The following is a 19173-nucleotide window of genomic DNA, read 5'->3' as shown; positions in this document are numbered from 1 at the left end:
AAATTAAGCCAGTTTACCTTAAAAAAAAAAACCTTTCTAAAAGCCACAGTCAGACTCAATTAAAGGGGGTAAAACTAATTACATTTGTTTAAAGCAGTGGTTCTCAACCTGTGGGTCGGGACCCCATTTGGGGTCGGACGACCATTTCAGGGGGGTCGCCAAACAACGCAGTCTGCCATTTTTCCCCCCTTTTCCTTAGCTGTGATACTCCCTTTTATTCTATTGGCTTTTGAAAGCCAATAGAATAGACTCTCTTGAATAGAGTCTAATTCTATTGGCTTTCAAAAGCCAATGGGAATTGTCCAGTCTGTCTCTGCCCTGCTGAGCCCACCAAAAGTCCCATTCTGCAAATGGTGCTGCACCAGTTGAGTAGTCCTCGACTTACGACCGGTTGAGTGGTCCTTGACCTACGACCGGTTGGGGGGTCGCGGCATTAAAAAGGTTGAGAACCACTGGTTTAAGGGGATTAAACCTTTCCTGATGCTTTTTCCCCTCCCCCCACCCAAACCTCTCCTCTCCTCTCTCCCCCCCTTTTTCTTCAGTTCACCACCAGCTCCCAGCTGCTTCTGGAAGGCCAATCAGCTGAAGCCAATCAGCTGGAGCCCTGCCGGCTCCTGGGGCTTCTGCCAAGCCCAGATAGTCCTGCAGCTGCAGCTGCCTCTCCCTCAGGCTTTGCTCACTTCGGCTCATTCCCCTCCCCTGCTACACTTGGCCAGATATCACATACCACCTGCCATGTGGCAAAATACCACAAGTGGTACACGTATCCCCAGTTGAAAAGCCCTGCTTTACAAAGTCTCTGATGGTAAAAACTCAGATTGATAGTCCCTTTTCTAACTCCAGATGCATCAGTCCAGATACTCTGTGCATTTCCTGAAGTCAGCTGCAGTTCATCAATTTTAATTAAATTTGGCCTTTAAAAAGAGACTCAGACTCTCCTCCTGACTTTTTGTACTTCTAAAGGAATTCTAAAGAAAATAAAATCTTTTTTAGGTGCTCAGTATAACTGTTGCTCCACGGCTGGAGGCAAGAAACAGGGAGGGACAGAGGCTAAGAGAGGATCTAAGAGGATTTCATCAGGATCTGCCAGCTGTTGTGATGGGATTCTGGAGTTTCCTTTACATCCCTTGAAGCAATTCTATGGTCTGGTCCCTGCAGTTTCACCAACCTCAAAAACTGGAAAAAACAATGGCCTAAAGGTCAGGTATGCTCACATCTGGACACAGCTGGGGTCAGATTTCCCTCCCACATCCCTCCAGCCTGCCCAAGACCCCAGTCTTTCCCTCCCTGCAGCCTCTCACCCTCCAGGGCCACGTCCAGAGGCTCCTGCAGGCTGTCGTGCTCCACGTGGCAGCGATAGCGGCCCCTCTCTTTGGGATCGATCTGGATGCTGAGCCAGGCGTGGAAGGTCCCATCTGCGTTGGGGGCCACGGAACCACGGAGGGTGTCCTGAAGCCAGACCTCCCCGTCCCTCGTCCAGGAGGCATCGATCTCCCTGGGGTAGAAGCCATGCAGGCGGCAGACGTGCGTCTCCATCCCATCCTCCACCTCCTTTTTCCTGCTGCTCATGGTCACCACTGGGGGCTCTGCAGAAAAGGCACCCCCGGAATTAATTCTGAGCCCCTCCAGAGCCTGGAAGGTGGATGGGAAACTTGGAGGGGCAGGAAAATCTCCCACTACTTCCCACTCCACACCTGCAGCGTCTCCAAGAGTTTTAGGAAAAGCTCCAGATCTGGAAAATGCTCAACCACAAGAACTCCCGATTCTGAGTCCTTCCCAGGGACTCAGCCTGAAAAACCTCCAGCAGCAAATTGAGAGTCCAAGGAAATTCCTCTCTGGCTGCTTTGAACTCTGAATGATCTTGGATTGTTTCCTTCAGGGGAGGGAAAGTGGAGCTGCTCTTTTAAGTTCCCTTTCAAGACAACAACAACACAGAGGTTTCTCCCTACTTTTGGGGTTCACTTCCCCTTCCCCAAATCTGAGGCTGTTCTAGGCTTCTTTCCAAGGGGCACAATCACAATTTCAGGATTATTTGTTTTATTTAGCATATGGCAACACTTTCCTGGGGGGGGGGGAGAATGAGAATCAAAGCAAGGGCTTTTGGAATCTCACCCTGGTTAATTTGGAAACCAGATTCTGCCTGTCACAGTGGGGCAGAGAGAGAGGTAATGCCTATGGAAGACGGAGACAGTCCCCACAGGGAAGGGAGGGGCTGTGGGGAATTGTGGGGAGGGGTATCCACCTGAGGGAAGTTAGCCCCACCCAGAAGGAAATATTAAAAAGGAAAATATATTTTTCACCAAAAGGATTTTTTGAAAAGCAGAAACCAAACCTGGCCCCAGATTTCTTTGCCTCAAGCAAGAGCTAGCCTCATAGAAATGCAGATATAAGACCATTAGGAAGTTGGAGCCAGGGAACTCAAGACAAAGAAACTCTTAAGAGTCATTAGCCCAGCCCCAGGGAAGCAGGAGATGACTTTTGGGATATAATAGGACTAACCCATTACCATCAAGTATACCGTAGAGGCACACCTAAACTCAGGTCAGAATACGTGACACAGGAAATAGCCTCAAAGTTCATGCCACAGGAACAGGAAACTATTCCAAACAAAAGGCTAGAGGGGATATAAAAACCTACAACACCATGTGCTCAGCCCTTCTCTCCTCTGCTCTTTGCTGAAGAACCATCTTCCTGCTTCTTCAATAAACTGTAACCTTCTTCCCAAAGCAGTCGCCATGTTTGCTTATTTATTCCCGGCTTGGATGAACCAGGATGAAGACTTTACTTCCAACACACCCATGATGCCTGACCTCACCCAGCTGATCCTGGAGGGGTCAAGGAGCCCAGAGAGGAAGGGGGAAGGGCAGTGGGGCAAGGATAGTCCTGAGAGGAAAATAATAGCAGGAAAGAAAGAGGGGGGAAACATGACATTGTGAGCAGGAAGCCCTCTGGAGCGAGGGAGTGTCCCTGGAAGAGGGGAAGGGAATGTTTTCTGGAGAAATCACTAAAAACAAAAATAAGAAACCTGTCTGAGTTTAAGAGAAACATCCACAGAATCTGTGGGTATTTCCCCCCCTCCCCCAACCTTGGCCATGTTTGCCCGAGGGGAGGCGCTGATAATGTCCTGTTAAGGGTAGGTGCCCCCTAGTGGTAGGTTTATTTAATGGCTGCCTCGCAATGGGAACTAAACAGGGCTTCCCATATTCTGGGGAAATGCTGGAAGGGAAGAGGAGTCTATGCTGAACAACCAGGCTCTAGACAAGGGACCCCCAAAAAATCAGACCATAAAGGAGCCTGTCCAGCCTGTGTCCAGATGCTCACCTGTCCTCAGCAGTGCCTCCTTCCTATAAGACAGGTACTTCTTTATCCACTCAATGCATTCCTCCTCCAGGTAGACCTTATGTCTCTGATTATATCCTGGGATAGCGTCCCATTTCCTCTGGATGATCTGGGCCTGGGGTTCAGAAGCCACCCAGGTGAGGGTCTCCTTGTCAAAGGTGAGGAAGGTCTTCCCTTCGTAGCCATACTGCAGAAACCCTCCTTTGCTCCCGTCTCCCCGGAGCTCACAGACAATCATCTTCTGCAATGTGTTAAGGCCTGAAATAGGGACAAGATATGATGGCTTGGGGAGTCCTCAAGATAGACACAGACCCCCCTCCCAGCAGAGACTTTGACACTGGAGGTAGGCACTGACACCTCCATTTCCTCCAAGAAAAAGAAGTCTCCCCCCCCCTCACTAACTGCCCTTTTCCTTTTCCTCGACCTGGGTTCCTCCATGTCACCCCCAGGATGGAGCCCCTGAACCTCCCCAAGAAAATTGAAACTGGGGAAGCCAGCGGAGGATCCTGAGGGAGTGAGAAAAAAAGGAGTGACAGAGGAAATGGAGGGAGGGAGCCTCCTCTATCTTTCCTTCTGCTGTTCCTCTGCTGGGGAGACCCTTGTGGGGGGGGGAGGAAGGGATCCCAGAGAGGGAACAGTTGCCTGAATCTGCAGCTCCAAAGAGGGACTGGCCTCAAAGAGGATCTGTGCAGGCCTGAAAGACGGACAGGAGGATGGTTTGGGGAATCCCCAGAGACACAGAGGCCTCCCTCCCTACAGGGACTCTGAGACTGAAGGGAGGCAACGACGCCTCAATTTCCTCCACAGCGCTTCCCTCCAATTCTCCCACCTCCCCACTCCCTACCGGTTGGCTTGCATCTCCCCTAGGATGGAGCCCCTGAAGCTGGCTAATCCCCCTCTCAACCTCACAGGATCAGAAAAGGCAATGGAGGATCCCAAGGAGGGCCAAGGAAAGATGGAGGCACAGAGGAAACATCTTTCTTTCTGCTGCTTTCTTGGGGAGATCCCAGAGCAGGAACAGGGGCCTGAATCTGGCTGCAAGGAGGGACCAAGAATCTCATGGATCATCCTTTTCAGAGGATCCATCTGAAAAGACACTTGCAAGGATCCCTGTGATCGTAAAATCATGGTCTGCATTCACAAATAGCACCGAGTCTCAAGGGCTGGCTCCCTGTTTCGGCTATCCAGAAACAAACCATGGCTTGGTGCAATGTGGGAATGAAGCCTTGAAGGGCCACAAAGGAATATTTTCCTCAGCAAGAGCAGCAAGTGGCCCAGGCTGATCGGCACCCCCAAAGGGTTATTGACCTTTGAAATGAAGTTTGAAGTTTACAGTCTCTGCAAGGACCTGGAGAAGATGTTTCAACTTCAAGTGACCAAATTCTTGGATTTAAAAATAAACGGAATGTTTGGGAAAAAAAACAAAAGAAAATGTTGAAATGTTTCTACTTCTGCTTGGGCTTGAGAGTGAGGAAGGACGCCAGAAACTCTCAAATCTGAGGGAAAACCACTTGTAAGTACAGTTGAACTAAACTGACCGGTCCTTTCCCTCACTTTCCACTCCCATGAGTGACCTGGTGAGGGGATCCTTTCTCTGCAGCTTCTGCTCAGCCTGAGACCTTCCCTTTGGAGGGAGAGGAAGATCCTCCTGAGCTGAGTCTGATCCTGCCCTCCAGAGGAGATTCCCTGATCTGCTCAGGGAAAAAAAAAAGATTCTGGATTCCTGCCATTCACAGGAAGGCACTGAAAATCTGGCTGCAGTTTTCAACTTCTGAGAACCAGCTCTGTCTTATTTCGGAAGCATCAAAAGCTAAGAAATAAGCTCGTCTTATTTCAGTTGTAGATGAAATCTGGGTGTTCTCATCTCACCTTTGGCATAGAACTGAATGTTTTGTGCAGGGATCACATTGAAAAGGCAAGTTTCACTTTTTATTATCAGTGTAAGAACGCTGTTAATGCAGCTCTGAGCCTGGATGTGCAGGGATTCCCCCAAGGCCTGAAAAATATTTCAAGGGTTCCTCCTGTGTCAAAAAGTTGAGAATGGCTGCTTTAGAGAAGTTAAAATATATTTATATTTGTAACAGCTGTGAAGAATATCAGAAGGCTTTCTGTCTTTTTCTTTCTTTATTTTCTTCAACTTGTAGTTTTTTTCTTTTTTCTTTCATTTCTTTCTTTTGTCCCCTTTATTTTATATCACGTTCTATTCATTTTTATCTTCTTGTTAAAGAGTTTTAGTAAAATTATATGTAAAAAAATTAAAAAGGCCAACAGGATGTCGTGGATCGTTAAAATGGTGTTGAAAACAGAGGCTAATGTCACAAAGCCTTTGCGTAAATCAGTGCTTCTCAATTATTTTCTGTCATGCCCCCCTAGGAAGAAGAAAACATTTCGCGCCCCCCCCCCGCACGACTGTCTATCCAATCGGGTCCTTTGCGTGTGTCACGTGCGTCCAATATGACAGTATTTGCCGAGGTCAAACGAGCCCCCCTTTACGGAGCCTCGCGCCCCCCCAGGGGGCCCACCCCACTATTTGAGAAGCACTGGCGTAAATCAAGGGTGGGACCACATCTGGAATATTGTGGGCAGTTCTGGTCCCCAGACCTCAAAAAAGACAGGAGGGAGCTGGGGAAGGTCCAGAGGGGGCGACCCAGAGGATGGGGGGGTGGAAGCAGCCTCCCTTGGAGGAAAGGTTGGGACATTTGGGGCTGTTTGGCCTGGAAAGGAGGTTCCCCTCCACTCTGGCCGCTCTCCTTCCCCCTTTCTCCACCAGGGGGAGCCCTCTGGGTCCAGCTCTGCTCCCCTGAGAGGCCAGCAGGGGGCCTGGAGGGATCTGGGGAGGGATCTGGCCTCAGGGATTCCATGACAGCTCTGAGCTACTCAGGAAGGTCCCCAAATGGGGTTTTCTTTCTTTTCCGTCCTCCCCCCACAAGATTGGGAGGATCCTGGAAGTGACCCTGTGCCTCCCTCCAAGAGCCCCCGCCCCATTTGGCCTCCTGGCCTCTCCTTTCAATTGGAGGATGAGAAGAAGCTCCTGGCATTTTGGGCCCCACTCATCCCTCCTAAAAGGGGGTGAAGGAAAGGGTTCTAGTCTCCTCAGGTGGATCTGCGCTTGATTCCTCATTTCTGTAGAATGGAAACAGAAAGAAGGACGAGGACCTGCTTTCACCAGGATCTCCTTAGGATCCACCTGCTTCTTTTCCGGGAGGGGAGAGACCTGTGATTCCCTTCCTCCCCCACAGCAGGGGATCCACCAAGGCCAGGACCCTCCGACTTTCATGGGAAAGGGGAGATTTTGGTCTCTCTTTATCTCCGTTTATATCCATACCCACATCCTATCAATATACAGAGAGAGAGAGAGAGTGGGAGAACTTTAAATATGTTGGTCCACCAAGGCCAGAACCTTCCATCTTTCATGGAGGGTGAGAGATTTCAGTCTCTTTCTACCTCACTTTATATCCACATCCTATCAATAGCCAGACAGATAGATGGGTAACTTTAAATATGTTTTGATTAATTGCAGTCGGCAGAAAACATCGGCTACGGCAGTGGTTCTCAACCTTTTTAATGCCGCGACTCCCAACCAGTCGTAAGTCGAGGACTACTCAACCGGTTGTAAGTCGAGGACTACTCAGCTGGTGCAGCACCGTTTGCAGAATGGGACTTTTGGCGGGCTCAGCAGGGCAGAGACAGCCTGGACAATTCCTATTGGCTTTTGAAAGCCAATAGAATTAGACTCTATTCAAGAGAGTCTATTCTATTGGCTTTCAAAAGCCAATAGAATAAAAGGGAGTAGCACAGTTAAGGAAAAGGGGGAAAAAAATGGCGGACTGCGTTGTTTGGCGACCCCCGTGAAATGGTCGTTCGACCCCAAATGGGGTCCCGACCCACAGGTTGAGAACCACTGGGCTACGGAGACACGTTTATGATGATTTTAAAAAAAGGAATAAACATATTTTAAAAAAGACTTTTTAAAAATGTGTGGAAGTAACCTTTTTCTTTGAAAGGACCCCCTTTCTCCCCCATCTGGTTCCTGGGGAGGCAGGAGGAGCCACCTGACCCATCACTCACCGCTATGATTGTAGAGAGTCCTCAGAATCTCCAGGTGATCTATGAATGACTCCTCTTCGCCACGACATGTCTGGGTGCCTCTCTCCCAGTACGTGGGGTCCTCCTTCCTCACCTTCTCTATCCAGGGGACTCGAGGCTGGAACTTCCGGTTGCTGCTGTCGTAGTAATTGAAGAGTTGATCATCCACGTACCCCAGAGAGACAAAATGGGGCAGCCCCTGACTGGGCTCCGAGATGGAGGAATGGAAATACTTCAGGGAGTGCGAGGAGGCACCTGGAAGGGACCCAGAGGGGCAGAGTTAGGAGGTTTCTGCTGGGGGACCTTGATGCTATAGGTCACAGCAGGTCCTATTTTCAGGTCTGGGAAGAAGAGAAAAGAAGACCTGGGCAGGGCAGAGGTGGACGGAGGAAATTAAGGGGAAAATGACGGAAGAGAGAGAGAGAGAAAACAAGCAAAAGGTAGAAAAAGGGAGCCACCGAGAGCATCTTCTGCAGGACCTGAAGGGCTGGAGGGCACAGAGGTTGGAGGAGAAAGAGGAAGGGAAGGGAAAGCAGGGCCAGAGAGAGAGAGGGGGATCCCCAAACTGCATGTGCTCCCCTCCTATTGTGCCTCCCCCCTTTTCAGCAAGGCCTCCATCAACCCCCACTTCTGCCATGCTCAGTTTCTACCCCATGGAGGCTGCACTGGCCCCACAGGAAGAAGAGTGGCTCTATCCTCAGAAGTTCAAAAGCAGCAGGAAACCCTACACAAATAAACCGCCACCTGAGCCGAGATGGCGCAGCAGTTAGCGTGCAGTACTGCAGGCCACTTTAGCTGATTGTGTTCAGCAGGTCAGCGGTTCAAATCTCACCGGCTCAAGGTTGACTCAGCCTTCCATCCTTCCGGGGTAGGTAAAATGAGGACCCAGATTGTTGGGGGCAATGTAAAATATATATATATATATACAATGTGTATGTGTGTGTGTGTGTGTATATATATATATATATACACACATATGTGTATGTGTGTGTGTGTGTGTGTATACACACACACACACACACACACACACACACACAGTTTACTGGTGTACACCGCTTAGAGAGTGCTTGCACTTAAAGCGGTATATAAGTCTCATAAATAAATAAATAAATAATACCTGCCCCCCAACAGAAAGCAAGCCATTCTCACTTCACTGAGGGCCAACATGGATTGTTGATAGGTGCAGATTTGGGGGGGTTATAAAATGGGGGAGGGAAAGGGGGAACCTGGGTGAGACCAGCGGTCATGGGACCCTTAGAGGAAACCCAAAACCACTTGTCTGGGAGATATGGGAAGTCAAATGGGGGAGTGAAGGAAGCAGCAATAAAGCCACATAGCCTCCGGATCTTCCTCCTTGTCCCCCCCCCCAGCTGGAAAATTCTTCCTTCTGTCCCAGAGGTCAGCCATTTGAGCAGGAATCGGCTTTGAACCCGGGATTCAGTGGGGCTCCCCCTCATTCCCCAGAAAATCTCACTGTGATTATCCCAAGATTTCTTCATTTCAACAACCCAATTAGGGCTCTGGAACTGTCATTCCCAGGCTCTTGCATTGAACCAGATTTATTCTGAATTACACCCTTCTTTCTGCAGAAGGTACTCTGAAACTTGTCCTCCTTTGGTTCAGATCCTGCACTTTGTCAGCACAAATAAAGGCAGAAATGCCCCTGAGCAAGCTTGTGAGGTTGTTGGTTGTGGCTACCCAACTCTTCACATGATCAGTGACTCTCAATGTAAAGGCCTAGATCAGAGTTTCTCAGACTCAGCCACTTGGATTTTAATCCCCAGAATTCCCCTCACTCAGAAACTCATGGGGCCTCTCCACCCTGGCCCCACCCCTGCCCTCACTGAGGCTGATTGGGAGTTCCTGCTGCCAACACTCATGTTGTGTGGGGCTCTGCTGGGATCCTCTCCTTAAACTCAGTCTCTGTGTGGAGGGTCCTATCACCTTTAAAGCCCCTCTGGTGAATCAAAGGTATATGTGTAAAAATATTTCAATATCTGAGTTTCTTGATTGGATTATATACAGTCTCAGATTTCTTTATGCCAGAGGACACTTGAAATAACCTTACATATTTTTGATGTCTGAACAGGGATTTGAAGGCTCTGTTCCTTCAAGGTGGTCCCCCAATCGAATCCTTTTGTGGCTCACCAACCTTCAGGTATGATGTTCAGGAAAACCAGTGCAGATCGGCTACGAAGTCAAGAATGCTCTCAGACTCTTTGTGTCTGGTGACCTCAAACCAACCAGCAGCCGGCAGACCTGTGGTCATCTGAACCTGAATATTTAAAGAGGCTTCCATCTCATCTTGTCCCAGTGAGGTAGGAAGAGACGAGAATATAGGAGGAATTTGGTAAGTAGAAACAAACATTCTGGAACTGAGGAAAAGGTTGGGGAGAGTGAGTGTGTGTGTGTGTGTTTGCCTGGAATACAGGAAATTTCCAGTAGGAAGCTGCCTGCAGAGCAATAGAACTGGGAGACTGTTGAAAAAACCCCTGTGAATATTCCTGCATAAGAGAGGGCTTGGCCAGCCCCGAACCGCATGGAGACTGGTCCAAGAAATCTCTTGGGAATCATAGGAACAGAAATAGTAGTTTGTACTGAGCAGAACAAATGAACTCGTGTTTAGGAAAGAGGAGGAGTCGTGTTTCCAGTAGGCTGCATGTTAGCCCATTGGAATGCACTGAAACTGATTGTGGCAGTAAAAATAACCTTCAAGAAAGCAAAGTTGAAAACTCTGTGCATCTTCATTTGGCTAGCTTATGTTTTAACAGTTTTAGCCATGGAAGAAATGGAAAAAAATTGAAGAAAAGCTGTATGCAGGCTTTCCCCCCTCCAATTTGGCTCTTCAGATGGACATTCAATTCCTTTCTGTTAGACATTAGCATTATCTACAATGACCTTACTAATACTGAAATTCCCTGTCTGTTATCAGAAACCACCCCTACTGTCGGACAGGAAGAGAGGAGACAGTTTTCCCCTCCCCGTTCAGGCCGGCAAAGGACCCAAAATTCAACATTCCTTTTTGATCCTTCTCCAGTGTCCTTTGAATTTAATGGGGTGGGACCTGCTGGGAAAATTGGGACCAACCATCAAATGTTCCCCTGATAAAATAAGTTAAAAAGGGAGGCCAGCATTGGCCTCAAACCCCAAATTGATGTGTTTCTTAAAAATGACCTTTGTGGGAGATTAGAACAAAGTGGGCTTCTAAGCTTGGGCTTGAAGTGATGGGAAAATGGCCCACAATCACATTTTTGATTGGAATCACTCCTTGAGTTTTCCCACTTCTTTAACAAGCCACAAGTTGCCCAAGGAAAGAAAAAGAAACTCCACAGGTCTGGAAATGTTATTTTGATGGTATGTATGTATGTTTTGTATCATTTCCAAGACCTGGAGGGAGGATGAGGCCCTCTAATAACAATACACAAGAGGTTATTCAAAAAGGCTAATTTGGAAAATGGAGCTCATTGCATTGTGAAAAGCTCCCTGAAATAATAATAAAATGATTGGTTTGCCTGGAGAAAGCATAAAATGAAATATCTGTATGTGAAATTGTTTATGCAAGCAGTTTGAATGGAAGATAAATGTGTGGATATCCTGATGTGTAAATGCCTATGTTTATATGTTAGCTCCCCCAGCTCACCCCAGACTGTGAAAGAAACACTAAGTTGCAGATTTTTTTTATTCATTGAAAAAAGCATGTGAAGAGAGAAAACTATTCTGTTGAAAGAATGCTGAATGGAAAAAGGGGGTGAGATTTTTGTATAGTTTTTTTGAATTTTGTTTCTGCCTTCTCTGTTGCCAAGTGTTATGTTTTTTTCTCTATTTCTGCTTTGGAAAAGCGAGAGAGGCAGAAAAGGAGGAGGGGTGCGGTTTTTCTGATCCTTTTAACCATGTTTTTCCTGCTTACTTTCTGCTGAGCTCTGGCCTGAGCGAAAGAAGGCGAAGTGATGTAAAATCTAACACCTACTTTTTGCAGCCTTGACTTGCAATTTTTTTACTCGGAAAGGGGAGGCAGTAGAGATCATTGTACTGCTAAACAAAGAAAGTTTTAGTTGAGCAAGAAATAATGTTACTTGTAAATAAACGAGACATGAGAAAAACTTGACATTGGAATACACTGGAAATGAAGTTTAAAATGTTTAGTTGACCCTATATATATATATATATATCCATCAACCAAAAGAAATGACTCTGAATTGTTTTGCTTAGATTTGTAAATGTTTTTAAAAGTCTGATGCATGGTTTCAGCCTTTGCAATAGCCTAGTGCAGTGGTGGCGAACCTATGGCATGGGTGCCAGAGGCGGCACTCAGAGCCCTCTCTGTGGGCACACAAACCATTGTCCCAGTCCTAGGACTTCAGCTGGGTTTTCACTTTAGACCTCCACCACCATGTAAAAAAAAAAAGGTTCAGTCAGTCAATTTCAACTTCTCGTGGGAAAAAAAAGATCTTGGAATTGATTGATTGAACTTTTTAGTCTCACCCAGTCTGCTGTTATCACTGCAGCCACGCCCCCCAATGGGCCACACCCATCTGGCACCGACGATGCATAAGTGGGTTTTGGGTTGCAGTTTGGGCACTAAACTCTAAAACGTTCGCCATCACTGGCTAGTGGCTTACTTGCATGCCCACATATATTTTTAGTGCATTCATTCAGAACACTTCATTAAGTTTGTTTCTTTCTTTGTGAAGTTGCTTTTTGATTTATTTTATTTTTTATGTTTATGTGCAGGACACACTGATTGATAAATGAAAGAAATAGACAATAATACCTAAGAGAACTGAAGGAATTGTAACTCAATCCTTTATGTTTGTGTGCAGGACACACTGATTTGTTGATTAATGAAAGAAATAGACAAATAATACCTAAGAGAATTGAAGGAATTGTAACTCAATCCTTTATGTTTGTGTGCAGGACACACTGATTTGTTGATTAATGAAAGAAATAGACCATAATACCTAAGAGAACTGAAGAAATTGTATCTCAATCCTTGCCTAAAACAGTGTTTCTCAACCTTGACAATTTTAAGGCATGTGGACTTCAACTCCCAGAATTCCACAGCCAGCAATGCTGGCTGCGGAATTCTGGGAGTTGAAGTCCACATGCCTTAAAATTGTCAAGGTTGAGAAACACTGGCCTAAAACAAAGAAGGAGTTGAGGAAATTTGGGGGGTTATAGATAACTATGCTGTTTTGATTAAAGAGAGCTTAATGTTATACAATGGACAAAGGAGGAAAACCAATTTGTTCGTAGATGGATCTAGCAAACTAGATGGGGAAGAGAAAATGTTAGTGGAAGCCGTAAGACTTCCCCTCCTTTGGTCAGCTCAAACCTGTGAACTTTAAGGTAGGCTCTGAGGTTGTTGACAGGGTAGAAGGGGAACATATGTTTATACTAAAGGGAAAGAGTTGGCTCGTGTAAAGTTGATAGAAGATGTGCTTGTAGCAGCAGGCACATGAGAAGCTGAGGGAAATGCATTGGCAGCTGCAAGAAGGAACTTAATGTTAACAGATGATAAGGAGGAAGGCATTGTGTTTTGTTTTTGGAAGCTTATGGATATTGTGGCTAAACAAGTTGTGACATCTAGTGGTGAGGCCATTTCAATGCATACAGGCCTCAACTAACTCTTAAAACTCAGGTTGAACTTGCATTTGTGCTTTGCCCTCTGAAAACTTACTCTGTCCCCTTTTGAAATGATGTATGGGAGACCGTTTGTTGCACAAAGGTTTAAGAATGTTGATGAAGAAGAGAAGAATGTTACTCAGTATTTGCATAAGCTGGCACAGGTTTTGTCTTCTATCTCAGTACAGGCCCAGGCTGCCCTACCACCTGTCTCTCACCGATCGTTGTTCCTGGAGAGTGGGTTTGGGTAAAAGAACTGTCACCTATAAGTAGTGGTCCCAGCCCCGTCAGGTCCACTTGAGCACCCCAACTGCGATGAAAGTGGAAGGAATCAAGGCGTAGATCCAGATTTAGAATCAAGAAGGTTCCATCAACCCCTCTCCAGTGGCAAGCCCAGCAGGACTGCCTGAAAGTGAAACTTCGACTGTCTCACCTGTTGAACTGTTTCCATCTGACTAGGACAGTGGTTCTCAACCTGTGGGTCGGGACCCCATTTGGGGTCGAACGACCATTTCATGGGGGTCGCCAAACAACGCAGTCCGCCATTTTTTTCCCCCTTTTCCTTAGCTGTGCTACTCCCTTTTATTCTATTGGCTTTTGAAAGCCAATAGAATAGACTCTCTTGAATAGAGTCTAATTCTATTGGCTTTCAAAAGCCAATAGGAATTGTCCAGGCTGTCTCTGCCCTGCTGAGCCCATCAAAAGTCCCATTCTACAAACGGTGCTGCACCAGTTGAGTAGTCCTCGACTTACGACCGGTTGAGTAGTCCTCGACTTACGACCGGTTGGGGGTCGCGGCAGTAAAAAGGTTGAGAACCACTGGACTAGGACAAAGCTTCAATGGACTGGACTACCCTGGAAGTTCGATTTGTGGTATCTGGATTATGTATTGCTACATTTTTATTCTGTTACTGCTGTTTCCCTCGTACATTCTTTGGAAGAAGGAAGGATGCTTCAGACCATGGATCCAACACTTGCCTTAATATGTTTGACCCTCAGGATGGCTCAATGTTCCAAAACCGGCTTGCAGAATCAAGGGTGTGAACAATGTATCACACTTACCCAGCATAAGGGACAGACTAGCAAGACACTGATTTATCACTCCTCCTACGAGTGTAAAAGAACAAAAGGGAGTTGTGTTTATAACAAAACTACATATTCCACTTGCAAAATGGGGGATAGGGTCACTTGTTATGATCCTGTCAATATAGTAAAGCCCTACCAACAACTTCAAATCTGGGCATATGGAAGGACACACAGACAATACCTCTTGCAAAAGAATGACAAGAGACTTATGGGTAGTGCCAGTGTCTGCTTTGATGTATGTAAAGCTATTGACTATAATCAACTTAGTGTGGAGCGCTAGGGCAGAGACAGGCCTACTCATTTAACACCAAACACGTCTGTACATCCTACCATGGCTACAGTTTTCCACCGTGTCTGAGCTGGAACCCTGTAAAGTGGTATACAGGGGTAACCCAATCTAGCACAATCGAAGGAAAGTTCAATGTAATTAAAGGAATCAGTACTTCCCAGTGCAATGGTGATTCCTGCAACCCGTGTGCTTCGAGATAACCAGACCAGCAGACTTCTCAGCATTATTTGGACTAGCTATCAATGAACCAGAGCAGACCCCTGTACGCAGATATATGTTCAAGTTGACACTATTATACCACCGTCCCAGAAACATTTTCAAGTTTTTCACTCTTTTTACGATGAATTGGAAACCACAATTGAGATTCCCTCGGTAGCAAAGAACCTTTTTATTGATCTGGCCAAAATAATTGCTTCATCTCTAAATATAACTAATTATTACGTGTGGGAGGGACGTGCCTGGCTAAGGAATTCTGGGAGTTGAAGTCCATGAGTCATAAAAGGGCCGAGTTTGAAGTCCCCTGCTCTATATGATCCAATCAAGAAACTCAGACGGAGGCTTCCATAAACAGCTCTTTAATCAGCTGAATGAAGCAGCTGGGTGTATTTCCTCCACATGCAGGCAGCAGCATGAAAAAGGAAAGCCACACCCCTTGTTTCCACAAAATTTTCTTTTATAGTGTTATTTTAACCAATCAACTTTCAATACCATCACACTTATGTCACTTTCTCTTATCTCTCTGTACTTGCTCTTCTCAACTTGGGCTAATGGAAGGTAAATTTAGATATGTCACCAAGGATCACATTACCGTTACTGGTGGAAAAACAAGATATAAATAAAGCAAAAAAGGAACTGATTGTAAATTTGATAATGGTAGCTAGATTCGTGATGGTTAAATATTGGAGATGGAATTGGGATATTCAAAGAAATGAGTGGTACAATGAAATATGGAATATGGCAATAAATAATAAATTAACAACAGAAATTAAATTTAAAAAGGCGATGATTAAAATAAATAATTATAATGAAATATGGGATGATTTTATAAAAACAGTCTTGGTGCAAGGCAAAGGGAATAAACCTGCTCAAGAATACATGCTGTTTTGGAGGGGATAAAGGCACAATTGAAATATATTGTTAGTTGTTATATGAGAAGAAATATAGGTAATATAAATGGTCTCTAGTGGTGTGGGTGCACTGTAGTATTTGTATTTTTATACTGTTTTTATTTAGATTTATATGTGTTATGTCTGTATTATTTGTATTTGAATAAAATAATTTTTTTAAAAAATTGTGGAAAGTTCAATTGGACAAACTACTGCCTCCAGATTGATGACCAGGGAAAAGCAATTGAAGACATCACTGATCATATAAAAAAAATATCATATGTCCCGGTTCAAACCTGGACAGGTGTCATGGACACAAGCTGGTTTGGAGAGATCTTTGGTGATTGGCTTTTGGGGGTCTTCTGGTTTTGCCATGCTTGATTCCCATTATCCAAAGAATAGTTACGTCTACCATCTCGGGAATGACAGTCATAGCGTCCTCTGTAAGGAGTGACAAATTCCATAAGCCAGCCAAAGTCCTGACTCTCACTGCAATACCAAAGGAATATGCTTCATTGGTTACCAAGTAACAAATTAAAAGGGAGGAATGAAGGGAATTTAGAGAAATCAAAGCAAAGCTGTTTTGCTTCTGTATACTACCCTTGTGCAGAAACCTCCATTAGCCCAAGGTGAGAAGAGCACGTACAGAGAGATAAGAGAAAGTGACATAAGTGTGATGGTGTTGAAAGTTGATTGGTTAAAATAACACTATAAAAGAAAATTTTGTGGAAACAAGGGGTGTGGCTTTCCTTTTTTATGTTGCTACCTGCATGTGGAGGAAATACACCCAGCTGCTTCACTCTGCTGATTAAAGAGCTGTTTATGGAAGCCTTCGTCTGAGTTTCTTGATATAGAGCAGGGGTCTTCAAACTGGGCCCTTTTATGACTCATGGACTTCAACTCCCAGAATTCCTCAGCCAGGCATGTCCCTCCCACACGTAATAATTAGTTATATTTAGAGATGAAGCAATTCTTTTGGCTAGATCAATAAAAAGGTTCTTTGCTACCGAGGGAATCTCAGTTGTGGTTTCCAATTCATCGTAAAAAGAGTGAAAAACTTGAAAATGTTTCTGGGATGGTGGTATAATAGTGTCAACTTGAACATATATCTGCATACAGGGGTCTGCTCTGGTTCATTGATAGACTTCAACTCCCAGAATTCCTCAGCCAGGCACACTGGGTGAGGAATTCTGGGAGTTGAAGTCTATGAGTCATAAAAGGGCCCAGTTTGAAGACTCCTGATATAGAGTCTCAGAATTTTTTATGCCAGAGGACACTTGAAATAATCTTACACTACAATGCAAACTCCTGACCAAGGTGCATCAAAGTTTTTTCAGCCCTTCCTGAAATCACAAAACATAAACTATGTTACAAGACAGAAACTGGGCCAAATTTTAGTAACAATGGTAAAAAAAAATCACATTAAGTCACTATTTAGTTTTCATTGTCAAAATACAGATACGGAAGAGACTCCAGGGCTACGCAATGAACAGGAGAACAACAGGCCTGTAAGTGGGTTAAAAGAATAAAAAAAAACAAGATACTCCTGGGAAATCAGTTAAGCTGGAAGATCTCCAAGACTGCTTGTTGGGGTCCACTCTGAAAAATCCTCAGATCAGAAATTCTTTCAGGGTGCCAACGATTTTCAGGAACATTCACAGCAACTTATTTGGGCACAATCTGGGTCCGCACAGAAAAAGACAGGACCTCCAAAGCCCAGATAAATAAACAGTCCCACTGCCCAGTCCCTCCAGTCTGGTCTCCCAGCCCTTCCCAGTCCCAAGGCAAAAGCTTCAGCCTCCTTCCTGCTCCTCCCCACAATCCCAGTTTTCAGAATCCAAACGGATCAAAGCTTTTCTCCCACAGAAGGAGGGGGGATTGGACCTTCTGTAATCCAGAACCCGCTTCTTCCCCTCGTGGGGCTGAGCAGTGAGGGAGTCTGAAGTCTGCCTGAGAGGAGAAATGTGTGAATGTAACGCAGGTTGGGCGTCCTCACAATCACAAATCCTCCTCAGGTCAGGAAGGGCCGGTCAGTCGGGGCCTGTCTGTGTCCAAGCAAGGCCTTCATTTCAGGCTCTCCACCCGGAGGGGCTTCTCTCCTCCTGCCTCCAATCCAGCCTCTCTGATCCTTCAGATCCTGAGAGTTTGGGAAATGCCTCTGGAAAAGCTGCTGCACTGAGAGTTTCTCTGAGGAGCAACTAGGGACACCCCAAGACCTCCCATCTGGTTACTGAGGAATAAGAGTAAACTTTAAATATTTTTGATTCTGCAAACTGGCCCATGCTAAGAAACTTCACTTGATAGTTTCTCCGAACAAACAGCTAGGAACACCCCAACGACCCCTTTCTAATTACAAAGAATAATAAATTTTAAATATTTTTAGTTGTGCAAACTGTCCCACGTTGGTGCCTGTCCTAGAAAAAAAAGCCCAGGGGATACTGGGGTTTAGGAAGGGGGTGGGGGGGCAAGATCGAGGAGAAGGTGACAATCAAGAAGGAGGGCTCTTTAGGAAGACCATTCAAGGAACGCTTCTCTGTACACTCTTGCTCTGCCGCATTCACACGGCAGCCTTACCCGGACCGCTCCATTGCACCAGCCTCTGCCTCGGCCAACACACGGAACCCAGTCCGGCTCCTCCCAGCACCAGAAGCCACAAAGAGCCACCGAGCCCGGCCAAAGGCAGGAAAGGCGACCCAGGAGGAAGGGTTGTACGAAGGCAGCCAGGAGGTTCATGAATTGACCTGATCCCGTGCAAACGCCGCTTTCCGACAAGCTCCACTTTGGGGAAAGGAAAGAATTGCGCTCGGGGGCGACCAGGTAGACTTGACTGAGATCTGGAGGGGCGACCCTTGCTCTGTCCGCAAAGGGGTTCTCCTGCGGGGGGTGGGGGGAGGCAGCAGCAGAGTCCCTTCCACGCTTTGGGGTCCCTTCTGAGAGGGGCCAGAGGGGGAGGGGGAACGGACTAGAAAGAGGACCGAATCAGAATTCTCTTCCTGGGAATAATCTTTTGGGGGAAAGAAGGGAGAGAGACACAGAGAGAGATTCCCTGGATGGATTCCCACCAGCAGAAAAAGGGGGCGGAACCTCCGACGCCCCGAAAGGGACTCACCGAGGCAGCTCTCCCGCAGGGCGACCGCCACCAACACCAGGAGCGACAGAGAGCGCAGCGCCATCCTGGCCGCGATCCTCGAACTGCGATCCGCTCTCCAGGCAGAGAAAGACGCGCTCCGAGTGATCAACAACGCAACAACCCAGAGCAGAAACGGGTGATTGGTCAAGCTCAACCAGTAGAAAAAAGGTTTTCCGATTTCGTCATTGTTGCTAGGCGGACGTCCAGGCGCAACCGGCTGGACAGGCGTGGAAAGGAAAGTGAAAGTTCCATCAGGAAATCCCCTTCCAGGCCTTCCGCCTCTTGGGGGGGAGGGGCAGACATGGGGAGGGGGGGTTGGGAAAAGCGGGAGGGTTCTCTGACCCTGGGGGGAGGGGCGCAGACGAGGGGGAGGGGAGACCCCGCAGAGCCCTTCGCAGCCGGGATCCGGTGGAGCTGCCAAAAAAGCCAGGGCAGTCCTGGGCTGCATCACCAGAGAGATAACGTCAAGGTCAGGAGAAGCCACAGCACCGCTTTCTCCTGCAGAAGTGAGGCCA

The 19173-nt window shown here is 46.5% G+C and overlaps 1 protein-coding gene across 2 annotated transcripts in view; it reads right to left on the bottom strand.

Moving 5' to 3' along the window:
* Positions 1 to 18793, bottom strand: part of LOC120311128 (major histocompatibility complex class I-related gene protein-like) — a 28778-nt gene extending 9985 nt beyond the window's left edge. Inside the window, exons 1-5 of one of the 2 annotated variants that reach the window (XM_039350302.1) lie at positions 18638 to 18793; positions 7408 to 7680; positions 3322 to 3597; positions 1302 to 1586; positions 537 to 1176 (exon numbers count right to left, since the gene is read on the bottom strand). In XM_039350302.1, the coding sequence (XP_039206236.1) occupies positions 1139 to 1176; positions 1302 to 1586; positions 3322 to 3597; positions 7408 to 7680; positions 18638 to 18701 (936 nt within the window). In that variant the 5' untranslated portion in view covers positions 18702 to 18793 and the 3' untranslated portion in view covers positions 537 to 1138. Of the gene's footprint in view, positions 1 to 536; positions 1177 to 1301; positions 1587 to 3321; positions 3598 to 7407; positions 7681 to 18637 lie in introns of those variants that run through there. The other variant, XM_039350301.1, reaches the window with a different exon arrangement.
* Between the last annotated feature and the right edge of the window lie 380 nt (positions 18794 to 19173).

Source organism: Crotalus tigris, unplaced genomic scaffold, assembly GCF_016545835.1.
Source record: "Crotalus tigris isolate CLP2741 ecotype Arizona unplaced genomic scaffold, ASM1654583v1 scf7180000018317.730465, whole genome shotgun sequence".
NCBI lineage: Eukaryota > Metazoa > Chordata > Lepidosauria > Squamata > Viperidae > Crotalus > Crotalus tigris.
This window is presented reverse-complemented; position numbering and strand designations above follow the sequence as displayed.